Source organism: Linepithema humile, chromosome 1, assembly GCF_040581485.1.
Source record: "Linepithema humile isolate Giens D197 chromosome 1, Lhum_UNIL_v1.0, whole genome shotgun sequence".
In the NCBI taxonomy this organism is placed as follows: Eukaryota; Metazoa; Arthropoda; class Insecta; order Hymenoptera; family Formicidae; genus Linepithema; species Linepithema humile.
In genome coordinates, this window is record NC_090128.1 from 9626427 (window position 1) to 9647297 (window position 20871).

At 47.0% G+C, this 20871-nt stretch overlaps 1 protein-coding gene and 1 long non-coding RNA gene across 4 annotated transcripts in view; one reads left to right on the forward strand and one right to left on the reverse strand.

The window, feature by feature from the left end:
* Positions 1 to 20871, forward strand: part of LOC105672861 (protein bric-a-brac 1-like) — a 340962-nt gene that overhangs the window by 79722 nt on the left and 240369 nt on the right. For all 3 annotated transcript variants that reach the window (XM_067359977.1, XM_012368048.2, XM_012368051.2), the window contains one exon: positions 3863 to 5036. In XM_067359977.1, coding sequence (XP_067216078.1) covers positions 4077 to 5036 — 960 coding nt within the window. In that variant the 5' untranslated portion in view covers positions 3863 to 4076. The remainder of the gene's footprint in view (positions 1 to 3862; positions 5037 to 20871) is intronic.
* Positions 1 to 20871, reverse strand: part of LOC137001681 (uncharacterized) — a 269408-nt gene that overhangs the window by 39949 nt on the left and 208588 nt on the right. The gene's annotated exons all lie outside the window — the stretch shown is intronic.

A 20871-nucleotide genomic window follows, 5' to 3' on the forward strand; every position in this document is an offset into this window, starting at 1 on the left:
GCACACGGTAGGCCGTGTCGCGCTTATATCTACATCCTGCGGCCCGTAAAAGGCGGACGGTATTCCTTCATCAGAAAGCCCGCGGGCGTCGTTATTCGTTCGCATATATCCGACTCATTCGCCGTTCGGCATCGCCACCGTTACCCCCGTTTTTACGCTTCTAATATCGCGCATACAGTTTCACACACGCCAATCCGACGAGGGATTGCGGGGTGATGGGGACCGAGTAGTATGTGGGGGCAGCCGGTTTCGAGCAGGGACCGAAATCGAGTTAGAGACTACTCTGCATTCTTTACGACGAATCCGCAGTACGCCGGTAAATCTGTATATCGGAAAAAACGAATTCCGGGGATTTATACTTCTAACGAGACCCATACGTTCTTATACATTGTTACTTTTGGTTTTATTATTGTTACAATTATCACTAGCGTTATAAATTTACCGGGACTTATTTAACAATTTTTCACGTTACTTTCAATCAGCCGTTTTCTCGATAAAATACGAGATATTTTTCCTTGGTACTTGACAAAGTAATTTTTGACCAAAATTTAATTGAGTATTGTATTTGAAAATTCTTAATGTTTTATTGAAGAAAATCTTTGAAAATCTGTATGAAAGTTTAGGCAAGAAATTTCGCGGATTCGTCCAACACAATCGTCACGAGTGAATTCTTAGACGAACAGCCGACTACCCCACGTGACGCTCGCTATTACCAAAATTCAAGCTAATAGCCAGTTAGGGGAGTCCGGCCGGTTCGCAAGGGTCGGACACGGGACCGTCTCTCTTTGTAGCCTTAATTCGATTAAGACCGCCATCTTTCCCGACCGGCACCGCCGACGTCGCGCTCGTAACTCCGTTATCGAGGCACGACTGCCCAAATTCGATCGTCAATATCATCTTGTTGGTCCCCAAGAGACGGCAGACGGCAAAACCGCGTCCACGCCGAATAATTGTCTGCTCTTTGCATCCCCAATTACCCCGTTGCGGGAAAAAAAAGGGATTCTTTGTGATGCGGCTTGCGAGATTGTTGCCGACGCGATAAACAATAACTTGAACTATTCTCGCGTGAATAGAACAGTACTAAAATACTTAAATGGTGGGAAAATCCGGCGATATTTCTAAATCAAGAACTATACGTGCAATATTACAGAAATATATTTGAACAGTCGCAATGTTCTTGCTTAAGAACATGCCTTTAATGTTTTAATGCGCCTTTTATTATAGCTGTCTATCTCTACAACCGTCTATTCCGGAATAGATATACCTTCCTAAACTTATGTGTCGACAAGAAACTCACTATTCTCTATTACTTCGGAAGTAGTTATAGTTTGGAAATAGTCGACGATACATATTCTCTGGGCTTACTTTTTATATTAAATATACACTCGAAAAAGAAGCAATCTTTGCACATCAATCTTTTATTTTACATGCTATTACAGTTTCTATCTTATTGAATTAGTAATTCTAAAATCGTTGTGGATACATGTGCCCGTTATTATACTTCGCCGCTATTTCTACCTTATACTTACTGTCTTTTAAGAAACACTATGTCCTAGACTGAGCGTAAAGTATCATTCATTCGTCAACTTACGACGCTAATTTATTACGGTTGTTTCCGAGAAGAATGCCGCGAGTAATCGACCTGTGTAATGCGGTGTACCAGACTCATTTAGAAGATACGGTCGGAACGCACGTCTCCTCGACTCGTTCGTCTCGCCGTTATCAGGACAATCGTTATTGTGCGCAGGTGCAACAAGATCCTTACACTTAATGCGCGAGAGAGCTCCCCGGAAATTCAAAAACACCGTGCGCGTCTGTAGAAGTCTCTCGACGCCGCTGCCGCCAGCGTTCGTTGAACTCACTTACACCCGCTGTAAAAGAACAAATCTTCATAATTTTTCATAGCGTTCGCTAAGAGCTAAATGCTGCATGCCGATGCCGTCTCAGCCAAGGAATCGAATCGTATTGAATCCCGTCTGTTTGACATTGTCCGCTCCGATGTCAGTTTCGGTTTAAAAGCGTACACGAGTCAGTCTGTTGCGATTTCGCAATTGAACGCGAAAATCTTGGACAACTACACCTCGACAATCGTTTCTTATTCTCCTTTAATGACACACGTTTGGTCCGTTTAGATATCGTGAATATCTTTGATCGTCAGTGTTTTTATTGGATACTTTCTTAAAAATTGTTTTTCACGTTATCCACTCATTTAAATCACATCGCTCATGTAGGTACAACCTATTTTCATAGCATGCAGGCCGCGCGATTCTTTCTTAGAATGCATTGATTCTTACGCGATATCTGCAGAAAGAGAGAGCACCGTTTCCGTCATCGTCGTCGACGTCGTCGACGTAGGCACCGCCGCCGCCACCGCCGCCGCCGCCGCCGCCGCCGCCGTCGTCGTCGTCGTCGTCGTCGTCGTCGTACTCTCCACCACCGCTCGACGGTGCTAGTAACGACAGAACAACCACCACCACCACCTCCGCCATCAGCAAAGCGCGGCCTCCTCTCATCATCATCAGCGGATCGCCGTTTCGGGAGGCCGATCGGTGGGCCTCGCCGGGGCCGATGCCGCGAGAGAGAGAATTCTCTCCTTCTCGGACGGCGAGAACAAAGCGAGACGCGCGGTCTCGCGGGAAGCCGCGAGAGTGAGAGAGGCGGTATGAGGCGGTCTCCGGGGGCGGCGCCTGTCGGCGCGTCCGATCGGAAGGCAAGCCGCGCGATTGGCCGGCGATGCCGTGGTGCGAGGGGAACGTGAGGACGCGTGAGGTATACGGCGACGGGCGCCTCCACCCGCGCGGCGCGCAACGTTACCGTCTCCTTGCCACGGTGCACGTCTCTCTCTCCTGCCGCCGTTGCCGCCGTCGATGCCGCTACTGCCGTCACGTCGCACCGCACCGCGTCCTCGCGCGAGCGCGCGCGATATCGGCCGCCGCACCGCCGACGCCGCCGCCGCCGCCGCCGCTGCCGCGCCGCGCCGCGCACGGTGCCACCACTGCCGCTCGAGCGAACCGCCGCCGTGCTGCTGGTCCTCTCAGTCGCGACGCGCTCGTCACGGGGTGTAGATCGTACGCCGTTCGTCGCTCCGACACCCTTCGCCGCGCGCAGCACGCGGACACTCGCGTCATACGTCGCACGCGATTTACCGCGATCCGTACATTCGTATTCGTTTTCGTAACGCGCAATTTTGTCGCGGACGACGCGACGTCATTATCATTCGCCGTTGTCGTCGGTTTCGAGGTGGTTGGTGGTAGGTGGTTGATGGTGAAGTCTGACTGTTTCTCTCGGACAAAACACGCTTCAACGCGATAGACCTTTCGACAAGACTGAGATAGGTGGTGGTAGAAAAAAATCGGAGAGAAACAGAGAGAGAGAGAGAGAGAGAGAGAGGGTTAAAGTGTGTCGCGTGGTGCATCGGAGCAGGGACGCGCAACCCCTGTCTCGTGACTCGATCCCGATCCCTCGGGAGAATCCCCGTCGCGTGTATGATGCTTCATTGGGGGAGGCAAGGTGAACTCTAAACTCTTTCGGAAGCCGGTCGGTGTGGAGAGTGTAGAGAGAGAGAGAGAGAGAGAGAGGGAGAGAGAGTGAGAGAGAGAGAGAGAGAGGGAGAGAGCATTCGAGTACGGGTATTCGGGTGCCACGTTACGGAGTTAGGCTGAAAGATGCTCGATCGCGACGTCCCAACGATGGGACGATGACGCCCGCGTCGGTTCGCGTCTGACAGATCCGCGCACGTTGCCACGAGGCGCGCGGATAAAGCTCTCACGCACACACCTCCCCCCCCTCCCCCTGCCCCCGCGTCGATTTGCGCGCGGACATCTGGAGGTTTAACGTGCGGTTGTGCATGTGTGCATTGCAGATGCGGCCTCGTTGCTGATCCGATCAGGACGAACGTTGCCGACGACGAGAAAAGCGGAGGCAAGACGCGCCACGAGGAGAGATCGGTGAGAGAGACAGAGACGAGAGGAGAAACAGGTAGAGAAGAGAGCGTAGGAGGAAGCGCGTGGCGAACCGAGGAGGAGGAGGAGGAAAATACGTTCCCTGGACGAACAGAAGCCGCATCACGTCCGATCATGACGCAGCAAAGCGGCGCTGGGTCACCCCAGCAGTTCTGCCTGCGCTGGAACAACTATCAGACTAATCTGACCAATGTCTTCGACCAGCTCCTACAGAGCGAGAGCTTCGTGGACGTGACCCTGGCCTGCGACGGGCACAGCGTCAAGGCGCACAAGATGGTCCTGTCAGCTTGCAGTCCGTACTTCCAGGCTCTGTTCTTCGACAATCCCTGCCAGCACCCGATTGTCATCATGAAGGACATTAAGTGGCCGGAGCTGAAAGCTGCGGTCGAATTCATGTACAAGGGCGAGATTAACGTCTCTCAGGAGCAGATCGGGCCGCTACTCAAGGTCGCAGAGAGCTTGAAAATCCGCGGCCTCGCGGACGTCAATAGCGAACAGGAGCTGACGTCTCGACCGAGCCTGGAGGAAGCCGCGACCGCGGCAATGCAGCGGAAGAAGCGCCGCCGGATGTCCGGCGAGCGCTCGCCGTCCGGCAACAGTCCGGATCGCGTCGGCTCCGGCAGTATCGTCGACGACCAGGACGTGATCGGCAATGTCATCGTGCCGGAGATACACAACATGGTGCCGCCGACCGCCAGTTCGACACCGAGATCTATGGGTTCGCCTAGCACGCCCAGCATCTCCGTCACCCCGCAAATAAATCTGCAGGAGCTTCCGGTCTCCCTGCCCTTACCGCCACCGCCGCCGCCACCGCCGCAAGGACAGCAGAGCTCGCATCCCCTGCCGACCCACCACGTGTCCGGCCACGTGACTTCCGGTCCGCACGCGCCCGTCAACCACCTAGGCGCCCACGGCCAGCAGCTCAGCGTGCAGCAGCAGCAGCAACAGCAGCAGCAGCAGCAGCAGCAACAGCAGGCACCGCATCATCAGCAGGGCGCCGGCGGTCAGCCCGGCACCGGCGACGACCTGGAGATCAAGCCCGGCATCGCGGAGATGATACGGGAGGAGGAAAGGGTGAGTCAAGTTCTTTATCTCTGTAATCCTCTTAGTTCCTCGTCTTTATAATGCGCGAGAAATTCGCGGCCGGGAAATTGGCACGTTAAATCGCCGAATAATACGAGTAGATAAGTCAATCTCTTCGCGATGATTTCGGAAAAGACCCTTTAAACGTCGGAGAAATTAATTAGTGTTTATTTATACAAATGTTAACATTGCAAAAGTGGCAAAGGTAGCTTTCCGTAATGCGCGATAGGGTTAAGTCAGATTTATATAAAACGTCAAAAGGTTTTAGACGCATCGTAATAGACGTTTTGTTTTAATCACAGAAAGCGTTTTTTTTTGCATCTCTGCTATTATATCATATTATTACGGAAGCGTGTCTGAGAATCATTGTTAAACGAATGTTTTCTCATACGCAGGCCGATACTGTTTTGTACGATTTATCTTTTTTTTCCCCGGACGAACATTTGTCTTTGCACGCGTCGCTGCCGATATGTAATTTTCGATGCAAATTGTACAACAAGAAGTCCGTAATTACATGGAGTGTTGTAATTAGGAGATTTTTATGTCCATGATAACGCCGAATCACTCAGATATATATTCCGATGTGCTGAATGTAGTTTTCCTGTTTTTATGCTGGAAGAACATTATTTCTCGCCTTGCCGAAGATGAATTAGTAGAAATATAATACAGGAAGGAGAAAAAAAATTGGAATTATACTTGTTATTAACCGGAATAAAAAAGAAAAAAGCATTTCCGTCAGAAGTAACGTTAGGTATGATCTAAGAAACGTATCGTTGAAAGAATCGATTAGTTCCATGGAATTTAAATGAAGTTTTTACACACTTGCATCTGCATGATTTATACGTCTAAATTAAATTTATTAAGAACTTTTGCGTATTTTTTTATATATGTGATAAATATGATATATATGAAAAATTATACAGCCAATCTTCTAATTTAAATTATGGCACGTTACCAAACTGGCAGTCGAATTTTACCGCCGACAATATAAATAACCGAGTAAACAAAATTGTTGCTGCCGCAATTAAAAAATTGAAAATTAAAAATGTATATATTTAAACTCACTCCAATATCGAATAACAAATAGAAGTAAGAAGAAATATACCAATATTTGTCCAACATTTAGAAATAATTCGGCAACGCGAGAGTCAATTAAAAGTTTCCCCGGCCGATCAGAACGCGCCGTCGCGAATTGAAATAAGAAACGACGGCGTCTCTCCCGCGCGGCCGCAAACTTCTCCTCTCGACCTGAAAAGTTTCACGCTCCGAGGCGGTTAACCCGAAATCGCGCCAACTCCATTTTCCCGATAGCGGATGAAGATGTTTCCCCGGATGTCTAGACAACCGGCCGGCCGGTCGTTAACGAGAGCACCACAGCGGCTTCGCGTTCCACACGCGCCTCGCGTCATTAGAGCGTCGCGTTCATCCTAGTCAAGGCAAACAGCCGACACCCGGACGGTTCTCGAGGAAGGCAACGGCTCTCTCTCTCTCTCCCTCTCTCTCTCTTTCTCTCTATCTATACGGCGGTATACCGTATAATTGGCCGCTCTTTCGACGGTGGCTCGGAAAAGTCGCGCGCGCGACACACGGGCGTCGAGTCCGCGGTGACCGCCAATTATACAGGAGCGCGGGACGAGTTTTCGCGCCGCGACCGGTTCGCGTTCTGACAGCCGCGCGCGGAAGCGGCGAGAAAAGCGGGCGGCAGCGAACGAGGGCGGGAAAGAGAGTCCCGTGCGCTTTTCCGCGGCGGGCGGAGGAGGGCTATCCCAATTACCCGGCGATTGGCTTCGACGGTATGCGCTAATTGAGAGTATCAATGAACGTCAATGAGCGCAGTCAATATTTGGCCGGGGATGCATCCGGCCGAGCGTTTTGTAACGTTCTTTTTGTTAAAGCGGATGACAAATATTGACCGCGCTCGTTCGCGTTCGCGCGCGTACGTGACACAAACATACATACACATGCACACCGCGGGGCCGTACGCACGCACGGCAACACACACAGCGTCGATTACATACACGCACACACCTGGGGTATCGACTGTTCTCGTTAATTACATCGGGACGACGGTGTCTCCTGCATTATTTATCATCCGCTACCGGCGCAAGTTATTAAGCGTGCGGCTAGTTACAAGCCGTTTTGTAACTAGCACGACGACCGTCGGACGTTGGTGCCGGGTTACGCTGACTTAAACTGAACAGCCAACTCCGCTTAACGAAATGTTCTTTCTCCAATTTCAGTAAGCAGTCGTGTCTTTTTTTTCCCCGTAATATTGAATATATAATTACGCCTTTTTTTTTTTTTTTTTTTTTTTTTGTAACGTTGAGATCTGCGCAAGCCTCATTATATCTTGAACTCAAAATAATTATATATTTAATTCCACTTGCAAAAACTATGAATCTAGAATTGCACAATCTGAGATAAACACTCTAATGCATTATTCAAGATTTACCTTATCCAGATAATACACATAATATAATTTACATAGAGAACTACGTTTTTATATTACTTACGTAATGTAATGCGATATACATAGGATATAAATCTTATTGTATGAATATATATCTCGAACGCGGTATATATAATTCGAATATTATACCTGGAATATCGAGTTTCAATGCTAATCAGAGAGTCAAATACGTTTAATTAGTATCTTAACGGATGTTGTTAAATGCGCATAATCAATATCGCAATGTTTTGTCTGACCATGCGGACTGTGAACTTAATTTGTCATACGTACACGCATCCGGAAGAGACTCTTCAACGGGGATGACGGGGATTCGTGGTAAACCCTTGCAAACACGTCGAATTTTCACGTCCGGGATCGGGACCGCGCGCGGGTATCAAGAGAGACTGCCGCGCCTCGTGTTTGCGCGCGGGCACTGTTTTACGAGCGTTTACACGCGAAAAAGCGCGCGCGCGGTGCCAGAGACCGACTTCGCGCGTCAGCCGAGTTCAATCTAGGAAATTAAAGTGAGCGACCGACTCGCGGCCGGCAAGCAGCAACATTATTTTTCTCTCTCGCAGGGCGCGCGGCTCCGCCGCGTCGTGACGTAATCCGCTATACGTATATAATGGTTATAACATTCCGCGGAATTCCATTATGTTAACGCAACCACGTTCCAATTCTCCGGGCATGCCTGCCTGCCTGTGCGCGCGTATCGTAAATGCGCACCGTTATAGTATCGCAACTATTCCGCGGTGCCTTTCCGATTAAAATACCTAATTGATGCGGGCGAAGCCAATAGCGGACCTCCGGTGATCGCAGAATGCCAACCTGCGAGAGCGCTGCCAAGCAACGTCGACGTGGAATTTTTCTTACAAAAATAATTCTTGAAGAAGAGAATAATTATGCAGGTGAATAAAAAGGCATAAAATGTAGTTATGAAAATTGTAGTAAATTCTGAAAGAAATATAAAAGGATTTATACAAGAAAAGAGAAAGCGCGCGATGTCTTTATAACAGTGTATCAGTATTTACGTGAAAGTTATAGATCTAATTTATTCAAGATAAAGAGAAACCTAAATTGAAGGCCGCGAAGGAGGTGATGAAATAAGTTGGAAAAAAAAGTACAGACAAATAATATTTTCTGATGTAAATGTGCTTTTTTAATATAAATTTTATTCTTGTAACTATATTCTCTAACAAAGAGCGCAAATCTCGATTGTAGATACAGTCATTGCGAGAATCGCACTCGGCTTTGTGTTCATCAGACAGTTTTTGTGTGCAGAATCGATTTCTCAATAGCAAATCTTATCTCCGAAGTCTGCAAAGTCCTCTCCGGGAGAAGACACTTCTCCCACTTCAAGTTCATTATAAATACATCGAGACGAAATTATCATGTAAGAAATTCATCGAATACCACGGCTGAATTCCTCGTAGGATCTGATTCTTTATGTCGATGAAGAACGCACCGATGAAAACTACGCGTCTTTCCCCTCCGCATTGTTCGAAATTACCATAAAAATATAAGTTTAGCAATTATCGTTGATATTTTGTAACTCTTGATATTTTATTAGACTCGGTCCTCGAATATATTAACTAATATAATGTAACGGAATAGCGTTTCTCCTCCGCCGATCGACCTTCCGAGAGAGTCTCGTCGAAAATTAGGGAATCAACAGACCCTGAGTTATGAATCGTCCGCCTCCGGCGGCGAAAACTGGAGACAACAATTATTTATACCTCGAATCGGGCTCGGGACCCGATGAACGCTCACAAGTATGTGTGTGTGAATGCACAGCATCCGATATAAATATAAATGATATTTCATCTGCCGGTGCACGGGGACCACGATATGTTTGTCGCAATCGCTTAATCGTGCCCTAATCCCACCGTTTAAGCGTATAATCGATTGCACACCAAAAAACAAGTTTCTATTATTTGCTGTGGAAAAGATATCGATGAACAATAATTAAATGTTTAGTAATTATTGTTATAATCATCGTAAGTATTTTACAATTGGCATGTTTTTAATAAGTAGAAAAAATATAGAATTTGACGATATAAAAAGAATAAGCTTTGAAATTGCATCAGGATTTCTAAAACAAGAGATGTGCTAGGAACAACGTGAATCGTGCAGCATCAAAATACACTTCCAAAAACCATCTGAAATGATCGCGAGATTCGCTCGGTCGGAGATCGACTAGCGAAAAGCGCGACACTCGGCGAGGGTGACGACGAGAGAGGAGGGAGGGGACGAGCGCATCCCCCGAAAAGTGTACACAGTGTACAACACGAGAAGCAGCAAAGCGTGATCACGCGGTCGGTGGAGCTCGAAAGGGCGGGTCGAAAAAAATTTAATCTTCCCTCGCATTATCCTTTTTGGCAATAACGGCTTTACCTCCCGGATCGTCCTGCCCTGCTATCCCCGTCCTCCCGTTTTCGCTTGCACTCTCTCTCTCCCCCTCTCTCCTCCCCCTCTCCCTTTTCCTCTCTTTGTCTCTTCTCGCTCGTATCCGGTGACTCGAGCGAGTGAGCGAACGAGGGAGAGAGAGAGAGAGAGAGAGAGAGAGAGAGAGAGAGAGAAAGAGAGAGAGAAAGAGAGAGGAGAGAGTGCGAAAAGAGGACAGGAATGAGAGGGGAACCAGCAGGAGAGAAACGGATCCCCGACGCGTCGGCAGAGAAAAAAGTCGCGAAACAGTAAATCGTGAATTGTAGTAACCGAGCGCCATTCATCCTGATACACCGGATGTGACTACATATTTCCTTCGTTCCGTTTAAATTAGTGTTTTTGCCCGGCGCGGCCTTGATTGTGTTTTCGCACGCTCGCGCACGCCAGTGCATCGCGCCCGCGGTATGCATCCCGTGCACTCATATCGGAAGTCGTCTCTCGCGTTCGTTGCCTTCGTCGTGTCCGTACGTCTGTACGTGTGCGTCGGTGTGTCCGTTCCGACGATCGTAACGCGCGTAAAAGCGCGCACACGTCGATCGCGCGCGTTGATCAACGCGTAACGTAAGCGATACATCAGGAGAGCGAGAGTATCGTTCCGATGGGATTCAAAATTGAAAAGCCCGCCCCTCGATGTATTAAAATGCGCGCGGTACCGCTCCCATCCATCCCCCGTCGTCTCGTCCACCTCCTTTCGGCCCTTCGTCCAGAAAACGATCGCGATACGAGCGCGGACCCGGTATCGCGCGCGTCGCGCTCAGAAGTCGATTACCGTGCTGTCAGAAGTGATCGAGAGAGCTCCCTCGCGCTTTTTGACGCGTATCGCCGCTGCCCTGGAGATTTTGAGTCTGCGACGCGAGTTGCGCCCTTTATGCATCTCGATATCGAGAGGAGAATCAACCCAAGAAGTTGCTTTCAATTTTGATAAATGAATAAGATGATCTTAATCTTGCAGACTTTAGCTGTCACTTGTTTTCATTTTAATTATTCTAAACAAATATTGAAAGTTTCCAAATTTTTACATTTGGAAAATGCTTGTATTAAAAAGAACTAAGCGCTACTTATAATATTAAAAATATCAAATTAAAATATAAGATAAGAAGCTTAATTTAAAAATTAATTATAAATTAATTTTAAAAATCTGATTTTTAGCAGCTAGAATAATAGTTTCAAACAGAATTCTTTGTAATTATTACAATTATTTATAAGCAATTTACTAATTGCAATTGGAAAAATCATTTTCTTCTTTAAAACAAAAAAATTTGTTATTATTGAATGATAATTGTCCAAATTGACTTATTAATGACAATTTTTATGGAAGATCGCTTAATTAGGATTAAAATCTATTAGATGCGTTCTGTCTTCGAAGGGATACCTCCGATCGTTTCTCACGGGACGACCCCGTATTTATACTTACAAAGTAGACGATGCTCTCCGGCTCCGGTCCAGTTCCCGGCTTTTTTGCGCGCGAGTGCTCGCATTGGTGCACGCAAGGCCGAGGCGCACGCGATAGCTAGTTTTTCGTAGACGCGACGCGCGTATACGCGGAGCCGCGTGCTGTTGCCGCGGGCGACTCCGGGCCGGTTGGTTTTTTCAGGACGCGTTCGTCGCTCGGTCGCGTTGTCCGCAAGGACGAGCCGGAAGAAATTGGTAGGTACCCGTGCACACAGGCGGTTATGCTATTCCGCGAGATCTCGAAAGCGAAAAGGAGGAGGACCCGATCTCGCTGCTCCCATCCTCCTCTCCTCCTTTTCCCCTTGCTCAGTCCCGATGCGTATTACGTAGCCACCCTTGCCTCGGTGGAGGACTATTTTATAATAAGGGCCGGCTTAGCGGCGGTAATGGTATGTATTTTAAATATTTCGAAAATTGCCTTCCTAGGAAACTGCTCGCATAATGGCAATACTTGGAATATAATCCCGGGGTAACCGGACCGCATAGGCGCCCGAGCACTTAACTTCTCTTGGTCCCTCGCTCCGCCCGCTGCCCCCCTCGCCGCCGAAGGATGCTTCTCTTTTCTCTCTCTCTCTTTCTCTTTTCCTTTCTTCCCCCCCCCTCCCCCCACCTCTTTTTATATCTCTTTTCCAAACGATCCCTTTTCCCCTTTTCTACTTTTGCTTTTTTTCTCTCCTCCTACCGTTCGTGTTATAGCGCGTCGCGCCGGGAGAGCGCGAATGTTTCTTGCCGCTTTTCTTTCTTCGGAAATCGTCTCGCAGAAGGTTAACCGGACTAGATATATTCCATGGGATTTATCTCCGCGGTTTAAAATCGTTATGACCGATTGCCACAAGTTAGTGTACACAGGTAGACGAAGTATTCCAGATTTCTTACATCTTTCTTCATCCACAAATTTCTTTTTGCTGCTCTCCTTCATAATTTTGTACTTAACTTTAAATATTTTAATAACAATTTCTCAAGTTGAAATTTCCTTAAAGTAAAATCCTCTGAAAATTGAGCGTAAAATAAAATTTTATTATCTACGCTTTTTTTCGTCAGATTTTAACTTTCGATGATATTTAAATTTATAATTAACTTCTGATTTTAATTCCTGCCAAGAAAGTTATTTTAAAATTGGATGGAGAATATGCTAATCTTGTATTGATTTTTTAGTATACAATACCTTGTATCTTGTGTTTTATCGAAGAAATCGCTCATTATAAGATTGTTCCAAATTTCGCGCAAGAAAATATCTCGAGAAAGAACACTCTCGCTGCTTTGTCTGCGTCAAGTTTCTTCACGATCCCTTAATCTCTACTTTGCGAAATAATGCTTGTCTCTTCACTTATCTGTTTAGAAGTCAGAAGTTTGTGTTAAAAGTCACAACTCTTCTAGCATCGTTCTGTAAATAATATTTCTGATGCAAGATCATTGCAAATATTATTATCATTCACTTGCATTATATTTATTTATATCGTGAAATAATTTCAACTACTATTTGCTTGTATTAAACATTTTTAATTTAAAGCAGTAAACAAATGAATAAATAAATGACATTTTAATTGCGAGAAGGATTTTCGTACACAATCTTTAAAATAACATCTTCATCGCGAAGCAACCGCGGATTAATTTCGACGAAAAATGGCTGTCAGTGTTATTATTGGCCTAAGTGGAGTTACACGGAAGCTACTTTCTCAGACACTTTAGAAAATTCGATAAATCGTTCCATCTCTCTCTCCTCCTCCCGACGGAAAGAAAAAGAGAGAGGGAGAGAAAGAGCCTTGTATCGACGTCGATGCTCCATTTTTCCGGAGCAGTGGTTGCGTTAAGGCGCGCGCTGAAAATTGCAGAAGAATTCGCCTCGAGTGCCGGCTCTCGAGTGCTCGAAAGTCGAAAGTTACCCCTGAAATCCGCGTCTGGCTCGGTCCCGCGAGAGGCGGCGACCTTCGCGGCGGCGTCGCTCGCTCGGGGAAATGCATTATTTCGCGGCATGGAAATGCCCACGGACCGGAAATCGATGTCGGATCGTTTAAGTAATACGCCGGGAAAACGCGATCGCTTAAGCGTTTCCCCGGTATTTCCCCCTCGACGACAAGCATTTCCAACGAAGCCCCGGCGAGCAAGGTCGAGAGGGAGGGAGAGGCCGCGTGTGGTTAGCGCGAAGGGGTTGGAAGAGTCAACCGACGGGAAAGAACGAGGGAGACAGGCGGTCAAAAAGGGGAGGCGAAAGATCCGCTCGTTGATAAAACTTGCATGCGCGTCCACCCGGAACGTCCGCGGAGTTATTCGTGAAACATTCAGCCACACGACGGCTCGAAAGACGCTCCCGTCGACTTGAAATTCCCGCAACGACCTCTCCGTAATAATGTAACGACCGCGGTGTAGCGCTCGTCGGACACTCCGTGCCGGACGGATAGCGCCCCCCCCCCCTCCTCCCTCCTTCCGCCTCGCTCTTTATCGTTCAATTCCCCAGTCGCGATTTTCGCGATGGGACCGTCGCGTCTGCACTTTGAATTTCTTTGCCGGAACAGATATCGTATTTGCAATATTGACATCCGGGAATAAGAACAGTTGTCGGCAGTTGGATAACTTGATATCGAATGTAAAGATAAGCGGACTTGTACATTTATTAACGATGACACTGAACGCTAATACGTATATGACGGATGATTAAAATTAAATTGTGCAAATTAATTTTTTTCATACATGCGTGTAGCGCGGCGAAACGTGTTTGAATGTGAGATGAGAAACGCGTTTTCCTTGATATCACGGCGGACGTATCGCACGCTCCCGACGTTCCATCAGTTACGAGTTAATCTCACAAGCGAATCGCCGCCACTCTAGAAGAAAGGCCGCGCGCTCGCATTTATCGAAGATCGTTTAATCCTCCGCGATTTCTGCGCTCTAAAATTCCGCGGAAACGGCCGGCCGGCCGGTTGCGTGCACCGTATTCGATCAGAAATGCAGCGAAGAGGTGCATCGCATTTGTTCCTGATGCACGACGACGGCGGCGCGGAAAGCAGGCGAACCTCTTTATCGTTCATCATCACGCACAGTCACTGTTCCGGAAAAATGGCGATCTTGTAAAGGGGGCTCAGCATTCTTCCCTTCTTGCCTTCCTCTGAGAAATCGCTATGCATTATTTCCACCGAGCTCCAGCGACTCGGGGCGCTTCTGACGTTCCCAAACGTGTTTAGCGATACGTGTAAAAGTCTAACGCGGAGAGCTAAAACCGCTGAAATCAAGGAAAAGAAGTTTCATACCTCTTTGTCTCTTTTATAAATTGAAAATCGACCATTCCGGAATTTTAACATCCATAGAGGTTACATCTACCGAAAGTACTAAAAGCGTGTCTCATCCCTTATTTACATAACCCATTCTTGCAGACCTGACTTTTGAAACGACCAAATTTGCCAGCCGATCTAACTTTTACGATCGCATCCGATTTCCGAGCATACGCGACGTTCTCTCTCGCTATTTTTTTTTTTTTTTCTTTTTCGAGTTTCCGTCGAACGAACGTTGCTGGAGCGCTATCGCGACGGCGGGCCGAAGGGGGAGGGGGAAAGGGGTGGGTTTCCATTTCGAAAATGCGGCGCAGGACGGATCTCCGCGCGATGTACGGCGGGCGACAGCTACGGCGAGCTCGCGGTAAATCAGAAATTATCTTGCGTCGCGTCCGAGTTACGCTGCCTTTTCCCATCGAAACGCGCATAAATACCGGACCAGAACAAGCGACGGAGACAGGGGGTGAAGAGCGAGCGAGAGGGATAGAAACAGAGCGGTCCTTGCAATCGCGGTGGCATGCACGATGCACTCGCTGTCGCGTGTACCTACACGCGGTTATGTATACAGTGTGTCCCGGGAACATCGTGTGACACACAGTTCAGCGAAGATAATACGGAAATCCGCCGGAAAATCTCGTTGCAATGTTTAGTCAAAAGTCTTTACTTTACGAATGATGGGAAATCATAAAGCAATCTTCTCGTTAATAATTCTTTAACCAATTTTTTTTTTAAACTTATTTTAAGATTTTGAAGCTTAGCTGCGATTAGATGTTTAACGTTAAAATCGAAAACTTTGATCATGAGGAAAGGCGAGAAACACAAAACTGTTATTAGTTTCAGGCAAGTCAGACTAGATACGAGACTTACATATTAGTAACGTTATTATTTAAAAATTCAATATAAAAATAATTTTAAAACAGGACGAGAGGTCTTAAAACAAAAAGAGTTCTTTGTCATCGTATTGTTTTTCTTATTTCAATTAGTGTGTTGAAAACTGTGAATTTTAATAACAATTAATTCGCTATATTTCTCCGCGATAGTTTTAGTTAAGACACTCGTTCTCGGACACCCTGTACAGAAACACGCACACACGGCTCGTGCAGCTCTATGCAGGCGCGCACAGCCGCCCCTGCAGATATATATTAATACGTGGACTGCACGTCGCGGTGCGCGCGACTTGATGGACGGATGACCGGACCATTCCGCAGATTGCTTCGCTCCCGATTCCGACCGGAAGGAGATTTATAACCTCTCGTCGTTATCTGCGCGGGCGAGCCGAGCGCGCGCGCAAGCAGCGGCTGGCGAGAGCGAGCGCGGTGTGCTTCTCTACCTACTCCTCGTTTCGCTCGATCAGCGATCGATCAGCGGCCGCGCGCGCGGCCGCTCGTCGTCCTTTGGACTCCTGCCAGAGCGCGGCGGGGTGACGAGCGAGGATGAAAAAAAAGAGAGAGAGAGAGAGAGAGAGAGAGATCTCGTCCCGGTAGATGATAGCGCGCGACGCGTTCGTAATTTTTTCTCCCGATCGCTTTCGGTGGGTGCGCGGTACCTTTTACGCGCGGGGAAGCTAACTCTTCTAAACGGAATTCTATCGCAACTGCTGCTAGCGTAGAGTCGCGGTGGCACTTCGGCGCATCGCTCGGCAACACGCCGAAGAGCAAAAAAAAATATTAAGTAAGCTAAAAACGGAATAGTGTGCTTAAGTTGGACGGTTGAAGAATATATATTCGGTTCTGGTGTGACAGATGGTGGATAAATCTTTCATCAAAGGTAATATGCGTGATCATAATTTGATCACAGTTGTGATACTCTTTTGTCTCGTTTGAGCGAAATAAAATATAATTGGAACTGGGATGAACGAAATTAGACTTTTCATTAAATTGAGCGACAGCGTAGAATTTGTTGTGTATCCGTGTTTATCAACCGTGCAAGATAGCGATTGTTGATCGCTTTAGTCGCGCGACATGAAATTCGAAACGTCTGCATCAAAGGATAAATCAAAGGATTAATTTATAGTATTCAATTACAAAGGGAAGAATTACACGTACGAGAGGAAGAGACCGCGCGATCGTTGCACGGCGACAGTGCACTCTGGGGGGACGTGAAGGGGGTGGGAACTCGGCCAAGGGGCCCGTTTTTTTCAGGCCGCGTTACACCGCTGCCGGGAGCGGGATCGTCCGGGCGGGCGGCCGGAGGGGGAGGGGGCCGTCGCGCACATGCCTGAAAAACGCGAGCGTCACGATAAATTAGATTTAATGACTGTCGCAAAAAAGCGCGATATGAAAGTCGGACGCGCGGGACGAACCGATAGAAATTAAATTCTAGGATATTCGATTACGGTACCGGCAGCAGCCCAGGCCCACCTCCACCCTCGCGCTTCCCGCGTCCCTTCCGTCCTCACCGTCCTCGCCGATGAAACCCTCGTCGTTCGTTGCTACACATCCGGGCGCTTTCGCCCCGGCGCTGACATCGAGCCGAAAATAAAAAAAAAAAAAAAAAAAGCGAGAGAGAGCCTCCCCAGGAATAATGGGCGCGTGCAACCTGCGGAAATAATAGATGCAATAATACCCCGCCCCCGTAATCGCCGTATAGAAATTTGCGCGCGTCTCCGTCCCTTGTCCCGCGGCCTCCGCCGTGCTCTCTGACCTTTTTTATTCCCGCGAGTCGCCCGGCTTATAATTTCACCTAATGGGATATCAAGGGCGAGACTTCGCGTACCGTGCGCGTCCATGTCCCGCTATTCTACGCGGATTTTCGCGAAAATATTCGCGTGCGAACGTTTGAGGCGGCCGCCTAGTTTTCAAGCAACGTTAGATATGTTTTTTTATAAATCTGAAGAACAGTGAGAAGGGGAATTAATATTTGCGCGAAGAAGATATTAAGAAAAATAAGTTGTGTTACAACCGTTTGATATTTTTAATCTAAAATATTTTACAGTAGAATTTACGGAAAATTATTTGCAAATGGAAAGTGTGTTATTTATCTGAATATTGTGGAATTTTTAAAGACGGTGCATTTATCATTGTAACAGATCGATTCTGCGATATCTGTCTCGGACTTTATACAGCGTATTTCGTGAAATGTATATCGGCCTCGGGATTGCATATTCTATTCTAAAATAATATCAGATAATCGAAATTTTGCGCCGCTTTATATCCTTGAGGAAAATCGGAAATGCAGAAACTTTATATTCTTATATCCTTATTCCGAGACGGAAGGCGGTGGCGGCGGGCGCGATTCCGTCCGTCATCTCGTGCGGATCGATCGAGATATCACGAAGATTAATCGACGCGTCGGTACATGGACGAGCGCCTTACGTATTTATATATTCTAGCGGCAATATCTAACAGGGGACTGGCTGAGTCACGCTTGCACCGCACGCGCGCGCGCACGAATTTGTTCGCCAGCACGGCGAATGTTAATACACAAGCGTTGCCATTAGGCGGCAGAAATATAATTTCGTTTACGTCGATGACTCATGCCGTGAAAATTTCTGAGTCAATCTGAATCATTCGGCCTGGTTTGAAGATTTCCACTGGGAATGCAAAGTATGTGCATGCATATTATTTGAATGAATCGATAATAAAATGCGCATAACCGTTATACATTGTATAAAATTTCTTTTGTCTTATATCTCTGGATCTAGTAGTGCTCGCGTATTCTTGCGGCTTTGAAGAAAATATCACGGAATACAAGACTCGCCTAGAGATGTGGAATAGATATAGGATATTTTGTTCTTTATACATACATACATAGAAAGAGAAGCCCGAGTTATTTCTTCTACTCGTGACGGCGTTTAGAAACCTCACTTTATTCGGAAAATGCAGGCGCACGTGGGATCTAATAAATCTCAGACTGACATCGTGACGTAATGCATCGCGTTCGCGAATTTCGCGCAGGTTGTCATCGCCGAGCCTTCGCGGCGATGACTATATCGGTTCATATAGGAAACACCGGATCGAGATAAAGGAGCGCGAATCGGTCCCGAGAAAGAGCTATTGTCTCGCGCCTCGTTTCGCATTACCCGACGGCGTATTAAAAATTCTATACCCCATTGTGCCTGCGAGATTGCGTTTCGAAGGAGGCGGTGGTACACGCGCGTGCCGATCGCCGAACGTGAGTTTCACGCCGCTTGAATTTCACACCTGTTTGGCTGAATCTCCTTCCGCTTTCGCGAGAAGTCGCGGAAGAGGACGTTATTTCCTAAGGAAGATTTTTCGCTATTATCGCAGAAGCCGAACGAGAAAGGATAAATAACTTCTAAAATAAAACGAATCAATTTTTTTATTCAAATACATAAACATATTGCATAATTTTTTCAGCAAAAATCTTAAAAAAATAGAATTTTATTAAGATCGTCTTTCTTTAGCCTGTTCAAGAGTAAATTGTCCGAGAAAATGATGGACAAGGATTCACTATCGTAAAAGATTACATCTTCAAAGAGATCAAACGAAACAACTCGTACGGCTTTCGTCGTTCTGCGTTTTATATCCGGAAGTGTGCACGGCCGGATAAACGGGCGGATACTTGCATTGTGGTCTGGATCAGATAAAAAAGCCCAGAAATGTGTGTGCGAAACGGCCGAATGCGTTGCCGCTAAGGTGCGGAAGGCTACTAGCTTATAGTGCAAGCGATGGGCAGCTATCTCAAAACGCATCGATGGAGAGTGCATTCGTTGTAAAAATTTTAAATATTTTAATCTACCATGAAAATTTTTATTCTTTAAAGAAACCATTATATTTGTTTAAAATTAAATTATAATGGTAGAAGAAATATATTTTTATCTTCTCTATTATATTAATAGGGTTTCTCAAAACTAATAGATATAAAACAAGCAAACTATATAATACTTTATTTTGAAACAAAATGCGCGGGCTGAAATAAATTATCCAGCATTATATAGGCGAAGCTTTGGGAATTTGCAGCGAATGCAAATGCAAAATATGATGTGCCATTGCTATTGCCGCCGAAATCACATGCGTGACGAGCAGAAGTACGGCCGTTCGCGCGAAGCATTCGAAAGCGAAGATAAGATCCACGGCTGGAAGGATCTTAGGCAAAATAAAGGCGCGCGATATCTCCCGGCAGGATCATCGCGCCGTCCTGCCCGGTTTATTCCGGCGCGGGGGAGGTGTACCGGGTGGTACTATAAAGGCGCCTGGACGAAACAGCGTAACGTTACGTTCGATGTATCGCCGGAGACGGCAGAGATGGCGGCCCATTGTCTGGACTACAAATTAATCTGGCGATCGATACTACGTCGAGCGACGACGTCTTGCGCCCGGCCCGTGTACGCGGTGACTCGCGGAAAGTAAGTCGACAGCGGCGTCGAAGATTCGCGTCTGCTCTGAGGGATGTCCGTCATGGAGGATGCATCTTCGATCGATGCATCCCGCTGAGAAACCTTCGGCGGAGAGACGCTCGTCCACCGGAAGCAGCCTGCCAGCGCTCCCGATATCATTCTTATAATAATACTTAATTAAAACTTACAATTAGTTTTTTAAACCTTAATCGAAATAAGCGTTTCAGTAATAATATATAATGATTATAATTTTCGAATTTTAATAGCCTTAGGATTATATGGCGACTTTAAAGAACAACATTATGAACTTTAGGAAGTAACTTTAAATGTCTAAATAATTACGTGGAGTTTCCACTCGCTCATTGTAATAATCAAGTTTCGCGTTGTATGTATAATATAAAAGTGGATATTAGATCGAAAAAGGGGATCAAGATCACTTGCCGGTTCGATTGTAAAACGTTTGAGAAAATTCTCTTGACAAATCCCTTACTTTCGAGTAAAAAGAATACGTTTGCGGCGGCAGTATCACGCGAGAGAATCTCCTCTTAGTTTGGATGAGCTCGTGCCATGCCGGTCGCGCAGGCGAGGCCGAAAGGATCTTTATCGCTCGGAAGCAAAGTGCTACGCCATCGTGGGTTCCGGGGTGTCGTCCCCTTCCCGCCGCCCTCCCCGCCTCCGGCCGCGAGGTTTCCACGGCGCGGTAACGCGATAGAATATTCAAACGCAAAATAAAAAAAGGGTTCCCGGACGACGGGGGGTATTGCATTAACCAAGATTGCTGACGATAAAATGAAAATAATGCGGAATGACGTGCGCGGCGAGGGAGGAGTGCACCGGAGGGCGGTGGAGAGAGGAAGAGGTGAAGGAGAAGGAGCGAGAGCGGGAGGGCGAGGGGGCGAAAAACAGATAAAGATA